General features: G+C 44.0%; 1 protein-coding gene across 1 annotated transcript; it reads left to right on the forward strand.

Annotated features, from left to right (window-relative positions):
• The first annotated feature begins 670 nt into the window (after positions 1-670).
• Mmp8 (matrix metallopeptidase 8) lies at positions 671-10564 on the forward strand. Its single transcript, XM_052726748.1, has 10 exons — positions 671-781; positions 2663-2904; positions 3498-3646; positions 3728-3853; positions 5433-5594; positions 7534-7651; positions 8132-8265; positions 8774-8927; positions 9834-9937; positions 10083-10564. Exons 1-10 carry the CDS (start codon positions 671-673, stop codon positions 10190-10192), a joined length of 1410 nt encoding a protein of 469 aa, XP_052582708.1. The 3' UTR covers positions 10193-10564.
• Positions 10565-12132: the final 1568 nt, after the last annotated feature.

Raw genomic sequence — 12132 nt, forward strand, 5'->3', positions numbered from 1 at the left:
TGGAACTTACCAAGTAGATTAGACTGGCTGGCTAACACGCCACAGAAATCCCGCCCCCCACGCACACACCGCCCATGACACTCATGCACTACTACACCCAACTTTTTACCTGCATGCTGAGTCAAATTCAGGTCCTCGTGCTTGTGTGGCGAACACTGTACTAACTGAGCCATCTCCAGGAGCTGCTTGTGGTCCCCACACCAAGACTGCTTTGTGACAAGTCACTCTGGGACATACTCACGGCAGCAGTGGTGGACTAGAGTCAGGGCGTGCCGGTGCGCAGCTTGTTCTGAAGAGTGTCTGTGAACACTCTTTAAAAATTTCCTTGATTGGAGTGGTACAGCATCCATGTCACACATGGAAGGAAAATGGAAGCCTAGAGCCCTCAGCCACCTCCCTGTCCCCCTGGCTGCTTGCAGTAACCACCCATACTCTTTTCTTCTGTGGAAGGATCACCCCATTCTTCAGTTCCAAATCACATTCTAACGTTGCAGAACTGTCCGAGCCTGGTTAGCTGTGTTGCTTCACTCTGCTGAGGCAGCAGTTGCTCAAGATGTGGCTTTATAAGGGACCAGACAGGAGCAGTGATTGGCAAGGGATGCTGTGAGCTTCAGGACACTTGCCAGAGTGGCAGAGGAAGGCAGGAGAGGTTGTTTTGGAAGAAAAGGTCATGCTTTGTCTGAAGACGCTTCTGTTTCTGTTCTTCCTCCACACACAGCTTGCCAAGGCCCTTCCAGTACCTCCTGAAGACCTGGAAGAGAAAAATGCGAAAACTGTTGAGGTAAATGAACTCTTAATTATGGGTGATTTCCTGATGGCTACAGAATTCAGAGGGCGGCTTTCCCTTCTTGGTCTAAATGGCCAGAAAGAGATTTTCTGGATGACCTTGCTGAGGCTCAACATCACCTTCTGGGACTTGGAGGACTCCAAGCTGACAACAACAGACCCTGGAATAGCTAGACAAGAAAACAAGCTGGATGCTTTAGTCTGGGGACCACTACTGTGGGGCTGCCTGCAGCTGAGACCCTTTCAGAGAGAATATTTTTATTTACACACTGAACTGAAATTCTTACCTAATGTCTTTCTCTTCCAGTAACCCTGTAATCCAGTTGTTCTATGCTCTATCGGTCAGTGCTAGTCTGGTAGAATGCTTGCTAGTGTCCCAACACGGAAAAACAATGCCGGGGAGACATCCAACTATGACCTGCCTACTGATTCTTGTATGGATATTTCTTTGCAGCCAAAAATACTATCGTGTGTAGAAGACAGAATAGAGACGGGAGTGGGTTTTAAGGAATTAAAATGAGCACATGGTATAGTGAGGTCAGTTACTTGCTTGTTTTTGTTTTTATGTGAGGAATGTGATCACCAAATTCTTGTGCATAATTTTCTTAGTTTTGAAATCTCTGGAAAGCATCATTTTTGCTCTTTCTTGGTAATCTTTGTGAGTGGCACAAGTAACCCCTAAGTTCATACTCAGAGTGGGTTCATTTTTCTGCAGAAGTTGACCCTCTAAGCGCGTCACAACACCCCTGTAACAGAAAGCTGATTTTTTCCGTGTCAGAGACAAAAGACAGTGCTAGGATTTGCTCAAACCTGTCAGATCCCAAAATATGAGCTCTGCCTCTGTCACCTCCAAAGTACCAAGTGGTGACAGGCACATGCAGCATGAAGTCTGTACACACAGGTAAGGTGAAGGACCCTTGCCATCTACTGGCACGTTACACCCTCACAAACTGTGTGTGATTCTCAATAGGAGCTGGCCTTTTACAGAACATTATCTTGGTGAACAAAATGTTGCTGTCACCACAAACATCTTTTGAAATGATCAGTTCTCATTTGAGAGGTATCACAGTGAGCTAGGACCTGAAATGTCACTTGCTTCTTGGTATCTCCATTTCTCTGTGAGAATGACTAAACCCTCTCTCCATTAGTGAAAAAGGATTTTTTTAAAAAAAGAAGAATCCTAGTTGTTGCAATTAACACCTCAACAGACGTAAGAACAAAAAGCCAATACTAATTTTTTTATATGAAAATAAGGCAATCTGTTTGTGTGTGATTCAAATTCATTGCTCCCCTGTTGCAAGACTTTAATTTTTATGCTAAAAGATAGTTATATCCTAACTAGGTGGTGGTGGCCCACACCTTTAATCCCAGCACTCGGAGGCAGAGGCAGGTGGATCTCTGTGAGTTCGAAGTCAGCCTGGTCTACAAAGAAAGTTCCAGGACAACAAGAGCTACACTGAAAGAGAAACCCTGTCTCAAAAAAAAAAATAAAATAAAACAATAAAAAGTAGCTGGATTAATGAATGGAGGGAATATTCTACAGGCATTTTTCTTTCAAAGTCAATCTACAAATTTCTTTATTTTAATTAAATGTACTTATTTATATGTGGAGGGTATTGCATGCCACAACTTACCAGAACACAACTTAAAAGAGTCAGCTTTCACCTTTTACCATGTGGGTATTGAGGACTGATCTTGGCTTGACAGGCACTTTTACCCACTGAGTCACCCAAGTGCCCTGTTTACACTTTCTGTTATTGTCCCTGTGTCTGTCAGGCCCTGTTTTGCACTATGTGGTGACTTAGAAAGAATTGCAAAATGCCTGGAGCACTAAAGGTGATTTCACAGCAAAGATTCTTGTGTTTATTTTGATCAGAATTACCTACAAAAATTCTACCACTTACCAATCACTCAGTTCCGGTCTGCAAGGAGGAGCAGCTCCATGGTTGCCGAGAAGCTGAGAGAAATGCAGCGCTTCTTCCGCTTGGCAGAGACTGGGAAGGCAGATGCCACTACTCTGGAGATGATGGGGAAGCCTCGCTGTGGAGTGCCTGACACCGGTGACTTCACGCTAACTCCGGGAAGCCCCAAGTGGACACACACTAACCTGACCTACAGGTGACGGTCCTAGAGTCCAAAGACTCATCCACCCAGCTAGCGATGAGTCTGTGAAAGCTCAGACGTTGTTGCAGAGTGTGAGAACCACTGCAGATGAATGGACAAATGCCCCTGCCCTTGCAGAGTGTGAATGAGCGTGGATAGTGAATGAACTGAGGAGTAAGCATGAGGGTGAGGAAGCCGAGGACCCTGAGTCTTTCAACTGTAAAGCTTACCACATTGTCTTTCTTCAGCATCTGAAACGCTATGGCAGCATAAGACTGCCTCTCTATAGTCATTCACTTTTAAGTCCAAAAGAGGCTTATTGTTTGCTGGGGATAATCTAGGGCCCTCTTCTGTATGTCTTGGTAACAGCAATAATAGTAGTATTTGTGGATACTATTTGTCAAGCCACCAAGTGCTTCCTGTGTATTGAATTCCCTCAGCCACCTATGAGAGGGGTCCAAATGTATCATATTCACCTTATGAATGGACACTGATGCTCTGTCCAAGTGGGAGCATGTTGAAAACGTGACTTACTCCAAAATAGAGTGACTATGTAGTTCAAAGACATTGCTCATAATAACAAACCATTCTTATTCCTCATTTTTAAGGATTATAAACCATACCTCACAGCTGTCAAAGGCCACAGTGGAAACAGCAATTGAGAAAGCCTTTCGAGTTTGGAGTGTGGCATCACCCCTGACCTTCACTGAGATCTCACAGGGAGAAGCAGACATCAACATTGCTTTTGTCCCAAGAGGTAGACTCAAAGGATTTTGCTTTCCCTAGCTAACCTGAGGCTGACTGCAGGCAAAGGCTTAACCACAAACTCTCATTTCAGAGCACGGTGACAATTCTCCATTTGATGGACCCAATGGGATCCTGGCCCATGCCTTTCAGCCAGGTCAGGGTATTGGAGGAGATGCACATTTTGATTCAGAAGAAACATGGACTCAAGATTCCAGAAGTAAGTGGGTCATGATTAGGTCCACATACAGCTTCTAAATTCACCTTTCCCGCCTTAAATCAAGATGTGTGTTCACAAATACACATCCACTCACATTATTATAGCATTTCAAACATGCAAATTAACCATTTACACTTTTGTCACTTAAAGATAAACCAACTTAGAGTTTAAAAAAGTCAAGCCAGGCGGTGGTGGTGCACATCTTTAATCCCAGCACGTGGGAGGCAGAGGCAGGTGGATCTCTGAGTTCAAGGCCAGCCTGGTCTACAAAGCAAGTTCTAGGACAGCCAGAACTACACAGAGAAACCCTGTCTGGAAAAACAAGACAAAAAACTCAAAAGTTAATTATTGACCTTATTTCCCACCCAGTGCCTAAATCCACGTGTGTTGCTGTTGTTGATAAATGAGCTAACTGATGAACGAGAGAAGCCTACATCCCCGCTGGTTAAGGGACTGAAAAGTCCGGGGTTGAAGCTCTTCCTAATGCATCTTCACATGGTAGAAGGATAGGAGAGACTAAAAGAAATGAAGTTGAAGCCACTGGCCCTCCTCCCAGCAGCATGAACCCTCCCATCAGGATCACCTCCCAACATTGTTTCACTTTCTATCACATGATTTCTGAAAGAGCATTCAAATGTCAGCAAGCAAACCACGGCCAAACCCTGCCCAGGCCCTGGCTGTACACACAAGGCTGCAGAGGGAGGCCACACTCGTTGAGTTACACATCTTTGGGAGCTCTCACTCTGGTGGTCAAGCTGAGTAGTTGAGACAGAGACTACCTAGGTCCCAAGGCATAAAAAGTTTGCTTTAGTGATCTCTCTCTCTCTCTCTCTCTCTCTCTCTCTCTCTCTCTCTCTCTCTCTCTCTCTCTCTCCTTCCATCCCTCCCTCTCCCTTTCCCCTCCCTCTCTAATATTCTGAGTTTAATGTTTAAAAGGCCTGTTCTTTGCATCTTTGGAAACACAGGGTTCATTTGAAGTTAGCCTGTTCAGAGAGCAGCAGCCACATCCTCACTTCTAGTAGCTGCTCTTCCGTGGCTCCCTTTTCAGCAGTGTGTGTCTGTGCAACAAGACGTCCTTTCCAGGAGCCTCCTACAAAAAGTGCTGGGTCCCTGAGTGACGGGACAAGGTGAGGATAGTGTATTCAGATCCTGTAGTCAAGTCGGCCTTGCACCTGAGCCGCTGCCCTAAAAGGCAAGCTCTTTCCTGTATCCTCCTTGGAGATTCTACTAATGAGTCCGAGGGCCAGAGGATGCTGAGTACAAGAGAAACAGGATTCTTCTTATCCTGAGATCCACAGCTCTGCCACCATTTCACCAACCTTCCACATCCATAAAATGCGAGAGTTGGAATAAAGACAGATTTTGTCAGCTCTGAGACCTGGTAAAAAGCTTATGGCGCCTACCTTGATGTCTCCTAATTGCTGTTCTTTAGGTACCTAAAGACAAAAAGAAGAGAGAGAGATAAACATATGAAAGTTTCCTTCTTGGGCAGTTTTGGCCTCAGGGGCATATTCTCTGCGATTATATGTTCACCATCCAGGGAGCTGATAGAGCATTATCATGTTGTCTTGCATTTCAGATTACAACCTGTTTCTCGTGGCTGCTCATGAATTTGGCCATTCCCTTGGACTCTCTCACTCCACTGATCCTGGTGCCTTGATGTACCCAAACTACGCTTACAGTGACCCCAGCACCTACTCACTGCCTCAAGATGATATCAATGGCATTCAGACACTCTACGGTAAGATCCCGTGGACAACATGGTGGAAAGCAGTAGCACTTGGGAACTGGTCTCAACAGGTCAAGCATCCGAGTGTCTCTCCTTTGGAGTCTCTGGATTCTATCCACAAGGGAAACTCAAATTGATCTCTGAAAGTTACCAGTAGCGTAGTGTTGGCAAAAGAATCCTGTGGAACTGAGCCTGTGGTGTGATTTCCCTGCATCTTGGTTTTTAGTTATTAGATGTCTGTTACTACCTTAAAGGAAAGAGTGGGGGACAGTCTGTTGGCCCATATCTGTAGTAGCAGCACTCAGGAGTCTGAGGCAGGAGAAGCAGGAATTTGAAGCAAGCTTGGACTACATGGTCTTGGACATGGTCGTGAGAAAGGGAAGAGGGGGGAGAGAAAGGGAAGGAAGGAAGGAGGAAGGAAGGCAGGAGGGAGGGTGGAAGGAAGGAAGGGAAAAAAGAAGGAAGGAGGGAGGGAGGAAGGAGGGAGAAAGGGAAGAAGGCAGAGAAAGGAAGGGAAGGGAGAGTGGGAGGGAAAACTTGGAGAAATATATAGAAGTACTTCCTCATAATTATCTCTAAATAGCAGGGACATTTTCTTCCTCCATTTTTATGCTTTCCAATTTTATATATTCTGAAAAGACATGATTACCCCTTTTCATTCAGCAACTCTCCTCCCAGAATCCACTGTTAAAGAAACCCTCCCATAGATCCCTAAGCAGACATGTGTAAGGCCTGTCAAGAATGTTCAGTGAAGTATGATTTGCGGGGGAGGACCAGAGAGAGAGCCATCCCCTCCCTCTTGCCCTCCTGCTCCCTGAAAGTGTGAAAGGCAGTGAGATGGGGAGGGATGCTCTCTCCTCTTGGGGTTGCCCTATAAATCAAGAGTATGGGTATCATATCAGGGAATTTTCTCATCATGGCGGAATTTCTATGAATAAGAAATTTCACTCAACCCCCAATTCCCCAGCCACATGCCAACAGTCACTTCCTTTGCTTGGCAATATTTTAAATTCTCTTGGCACCCTGGTATTTCTTAGTGAAAAGTACAGTCCTTAATTCCACAATGAGAAAACTCAGTAAGATGTAAATTATTGTGTATTTATTTAATATTTTGAGACATTGTCTAACTCACTCTGTGTCCAGACTAGTCTCAAACCTACAATCCTCCTGCCTCAGTATCCACAGTGCTAGAATGACAAAGCCTGTGTTACTGTCTTAGTTAGGGTTTCTACTGCTGTGAAGAGACACCATGACCATGGTGACTCTTATCAAGGAAAAATATTTAATTGTGGTGGCTCGCTTACAGTTCAGAGGTTTAATCCAATATCATCATGGTGCAACATGGTGGCGTGCAGGCAGACATGGTGCTGGAGAAGTAACCAAGTGTCCTACACCTTAACTTACAGGCAACAGGAAGTTTACTGTCTCACTGAGCATATATGAGACCTAAGAGCCTATGTTTACAGTGACACACTTCCTCCAACAAGACCACACCTCCTAACAGTGCCACTCTCTTTGGAGGCCATTTTCTTTCAATCCACCCCAGCTACCATGTCCAGCCAAGATGCAAATTTTTATAAAAAACAAACTAAGCTTGATTTATGCTTTAGGGAAAGGACTAATATGAGACCTATCATGTGTTTGGGTTCTTGTGGGGAACAAGGAAGTGGATTCTCAATGGCAAAAGGCAGGAAGAGGAAGCAGGACGGAGGAAGGTGGTTCAGAGTCAGAAGGAAGCATAGAACGCCAACGACTTTCCGGCTTAAGTAGGAGCCATGTTACTCTAGATAACAGACCAAGCCTTTAAAAAGGTCACAGGTACAGAGTCTTGTGTCTTGTGGAATTGGCTAGTGGCTTTTTCCTCATGAAAAAACACTTTACCTTCCTAAATATTTGAAACACACACGAAAGCAGCACTGACTCACACTTATTAAATGTCTTTATTTCCCAGGACCTTCAAACAGCCCTGTCCAACCTACTGGACCCAGCACTCCCACAGCCTGTGATCCCCACCTGAGATTTGATGCTGTCACCACACTCCGTGGGGAGATTTACTTCTTTAAAGACAAGTATAAAATTGAGCTGTTCCTTCTTTGCATATGTCTCTCAGACCTTAAAGCTAACTTGTCACTTGGCTTTCCTTTTGACCCAACACATAGGCATATCCTTGAAATTCTTAGTGTTCTCTGGGTGTCAGAAGACATCCAGAGGGTGGGGAAACCAAAGCATCAAACATCCACAAGCGTTTCTGACGTGGTTGGGTTCTTTCAGTATTGGGCCTATTAAACACTGAGAGGCCCTACCTATGTTAGGCTTGTCAGAGTAAGAAGAGGGTATGATGCCAACTGGGGTCAAATAAGATCACACCTGTGACCTCCAGAATCTGTCAAGGGCTCACCAGATGAACATCACTACCATAAATCATGCATATGTTATACACATAAATACTGTGGAAACCATGCAAGGCTCATTTGTAGCTAAGCATCCCAGAAAGTAACACTCTTTCCCTCCCCCTGCCTCCCCCATCCCTTGTCCTTCTATTCCTTTAGGTACTTCTGGAGGCGGCATCCTCAGCTGAGAGAAGTTGACCTCAATTTCATCTCTCTATTCTGGCCTTTCCTGCCCAATGGCCTTCAGGCTGCTTATGAGGATTTCGATAGAGACCTAGTTTTCCTATTTAAAGGTAATGTTCTCCTTTTTGTCTTCCTGAAGGGCAAGGCAGGACTTCTCGCTGCCCCGCACTTTCAGAAAGTACAAGCCAGGAAGACTCTTGTCAGGAGTCCAGGCTTAGGTCCCACCATGGTCACAAACGACTGAGTGAATTTGCACAGGCTGGACCCTCATTAGGTCTTAGTACTGTCCTCAGCAAATACAACTCATGTGACCATCTTCAGGATTTCTCTGCCCTCATGCTAGACATTATTTTCTAAGATGAGTCCAGGCTGTGATTTAGTCTCTATACGTAAGTCACACCAGGCAAGACATCTGGTTTGGGGGTCTTGAACGACAGGTTGAAATGTTTGATGTTTTACAGCTCCAGAGAGGAACCATGAGAGCCGCCATTGTGCTCTCGCTGTTCAGACTATCTGTTCCATTTTCACTACTGTGGGGATCACAAAGTTATTATCACAAAGATACTATATTGTAGAAAGAAAGAGCTTTGTTAAAGGTGTTTCTTGAATTGTTGGCAGGCAGACAGTACTGGGCGCTAAGTGGCTACGACATTCAGCAAGGTTACCCCAGGGACATATCCAACTACGGATTTCCAAGCAGCATCCGAGCCATTGATGCCGCTGTCTCCTACAGAGGGAAGACGTATTTCTTCATAAGCAACCAATGCTGGAGGTGAGATGTGCGAGTTTTTCCATTAATGTTGAAATCTGTGTTTCTCTGCCCTGTGTACAAACCATCAACATGAACATCTGGAGATGTGTTAATCTACATGGACTTAGTGAGGATGTGGTCTTAACATGGATTTTTCATTTTTATCACATTAAGATGCCTACACAAATGTATTGAGGATACTGTATCATGAAAAGTTTACACCCTCGTACAGCTCTAGGAAGGGATATAGAGAAAGAAGAGGGTTGATTCTTACTGTGAGTTGAGTTCCGATGTTCTCAAATGAATGTTTTCCAAATCATTGGCAGAATTTGGTGCACAAGAGGAAGATATTATAACAAGAAAACAGAAGAGGGATTCTCTGCAGGAAGGAGTGGACAGGGGAGGGGCTAAGGGAGGGCAATGGAGATGTGAATAGGAATGAACAGTGGTGTATATGTGTGAAAGGGTCATAATTGGGACTATTATTTTGCATACTAAAAATATTAATAAAACAATGCATTTATTTATATTATATACACATGTACACACATACACATGATTATTCTTAATTTATCAAGCAAGTAAAATATTTAGAAAATGTAACCTCTAGTTTTGGGAAATAACCCTAATTGGCAATCAGAATGCTGTTTTAAGAATCAGTGATTCCCATGTGTTTTAAAACAAAACACCGTTAGGTAGAGAAGTTAAGCATTCTTAATCTCAGTGAGTGGGGCAGAATGAAGACTTAGTGTGAAAATGTGTAAGAGAGTGAGTGGGGCACAGTGAAGACTTAGTGTGAAAATGTGTAAGAGAGTGAGTGGGGCACAGTGAAGATTTAGTGTGAAAATGTATAGAGAATGCTTTGTAACACACACAAATTAAAAGAATGTGTATTGCATTTTAATCGTGTGATGCTTTGCTCATTAGATATGACAATAACAGAGGATCTATGGACCCAGGCTACCCCAGAAGCATATCAAGTGCATTCCCAGGAATAAACTGCAGAGTTGATGCAGTTTTCCTACAGGGCTGTAAGTAGAAAAAAAAGTTAACGAAATTGTTTAAGTTTGTAAAATAACACAGTTGTGCTTGTATATTCCACTTGGTCTCTTTGGCAGGACACTCGCTCACATGTCGGAGATCTCCAAGCTAACTTGGGTTTTCTCTTTCTTACAGCCTTCCTCCTCTTCTTCAGTGGACCACAATATTTTGCATTTAATCTTGTCACTCACAGTGTCACTAGAGTTGCAAGAAGCAATTTATGGCTTAACTGTCCAATCAGTTGAGACAAAATCAAATGTCCTTGCACCTGATCTACGGATACAAGAGGGAAGCTCAGCCTGTGTATTCATCCTGTGTCCTGCTCACTTCCCTCAACTGCGACCAACGCTGCAGCCGTCCTGAAAGAATGAGTGTTTGTAACCTCCTGTTCTCCACAGAGGCGGATTCCTTCTGCACATCCCAGGCCTGGCTAGTTAACACACAACAAAGAGACAGCAAACCACTCATCAGCTTTATCCACACTCTTTCATTATCTGCCCTTCCGCCTCCTAAACCTTGTGTTTTACCACTTGGATATCTGACTCCTAGTATTCCTAAAGCTCTTCAAATGTAGAATCTAGTAATGGATTTTGATTGCACATAGGATTATAAACGGCATAGAGATTACCCCTCTTCTTTACAGAAAACATGCTATTATTTCCTCCTCTGAGAGAATACATTTTGTGGCTTGAATCATGTCCTTCGTCATGCTAAGAAAGAAAAAAAACACATTAAAATCTTAACCCCAGATGTTTATCTGGAATTGGAGTCTTTGCAGATAGAATTAATTGTGTGTAAGGGACAAGATGGCTTTACAGCGGATTCGGGTGAGCCCTAAACCCACGTGTGTCCTTATAGAAAGGGGGCAGGGATGTAGGTTGAGTTTTCCTGCCTGGCCCACAGTCAGGACAAATCTCTCTCACCTGCCAGTCCCACAACCGCTCAGACCCGACCAAGTAAACACAGAGACTTATATTGGTTTCAAACTGTATGGCCATGGCAGGCTTCTTGCTAACTGTTCTTACAGCTTAAATTAATCCATTTCTATTAATCTATACCTTGCCACGTGGCTTGTGGCTTACCGGTACTTTACATCTTCCTTGTCCTGATGGTGGCTGGCAGTGTCTCTCTGACTCAGCCTTCCACTTCCCAGCTCTATTCTTCTCCTTGTCCTGCCCATACTTCCTGCCTGGCCACGGGCCAATCAGTGATTTATTTATTCACCAATCAGCAACACATTTGACATACAGACCATCCCACAGCACTTCCCCTTTTCTTTTCTTAAAAAGGAAGGTTTTAACCTTTACATATTTCCAAAGTCAGCTTGGTATATTTGGGAATTTGGGCGTAGCTTCTCTTACTACTTCCTGCTGGAGGGGGGCGCTGTATCTTATGGGGACACAAAGAAAATTTTAGAACTATGGAGTAGTCTGTGAGGGTGTATCGTCTGAGCCAGTTGCCTTGAAACAGTTCTGGATGTTGGATCATCTGGGCCATGGTGTCATCGGAGACCTTTCAGGGGGTCTTGGCTGGTCAAACCTGATGTATCTTAATCTGGAACAAATCCATGGCCTCTGGCTTTCTGTGGAAACAAAAGCAGAGCCTCCTTTCCAAAGCAACATATCCTTACATCCAAATTTTGAAGTCAAGGTACCTTTAAAATATACATTTTGGCATAACTCAACAGTTTTTGTAATCAAATGTTTTTTTTTCAGTTACGAATATCAAAGAGAACATAATCCAGATTCTCTGTGTGGTAGCCATCTTTACGTGGCTTATTTTTTTATATTAACTTGAGCCTATTGCTTTGAACTGTAGCCTTCTAAGCCTGAAACGGCACTGGCGCTGCTGGCTCCGCCCATTTCAGCTTCCCAACATGGCGGTGATACGTTTTCTGCCAGCTCTGGGAGCCATCAACTCTCAGAAATAGTGGGTCTATGCTTCTATCAAAGCAGCGTGTAGCCCAGAAATCTCTTTTTTTTTTTTTGTTTTGTACTAGCAAAGGCTAAATCCACCATGTAACTTAATGTGCCACTTGCAGAGGCCTCATTCCCGCCATACTGCAGGTCAAGCACGCTAGGAACCCACAAGTAGCTCAAACCGGCAGGCTGCCGCTAACTTGAAAGAGACAACTAGGAACTGTTTTTAGCTCCGTTTTAGAATCTTTTTTCTCAGGTTTTAGGTA

Source organism: Peromyscus californicus, unplaced genomic scaffold, assembly GCF_007827085.1.
Source record: "Peromyscus californicus insignis strain IS unplaced genomic scaffold, ASM782708v3 Scaffold_11__1_contigs__length_118956290, whole genome shotgun sequence".
Classification (NCBI taxonomy): Eukaryota; Metazoa; Chordata; class Mammalia; order Rodentia; family Cricetidae; genus Peromyscus; species Peromyscus californicus.

What these genes read in the sequence shown, in the direction of transcription:
- Mmp8 (XM_052726748.1), top strand. Translation starts at nt 671, where the DNA reads ATGCTTTGTCTGAAGACGCTTCTGTTTCTGTTCTTCCTCCACACACAG. An exon ending in CACACTAACCTGACCTACAG is followed by an intron (nt 2,905 to 3,497) that starts GTGACGGTCCTA and finishes CTCATTTTTAAG; the next exon opens with GATTATAAACCATACCTCAC. An exon ending in CATTGCTTTTGTCCCAAGAG is followed by an intron (nt 3,647 to 3,727) that starts GTAGACTCAAAG and finishes CTCTCATTTCAG; the next exon opens with AGCACGGTGACAATTCTCCA.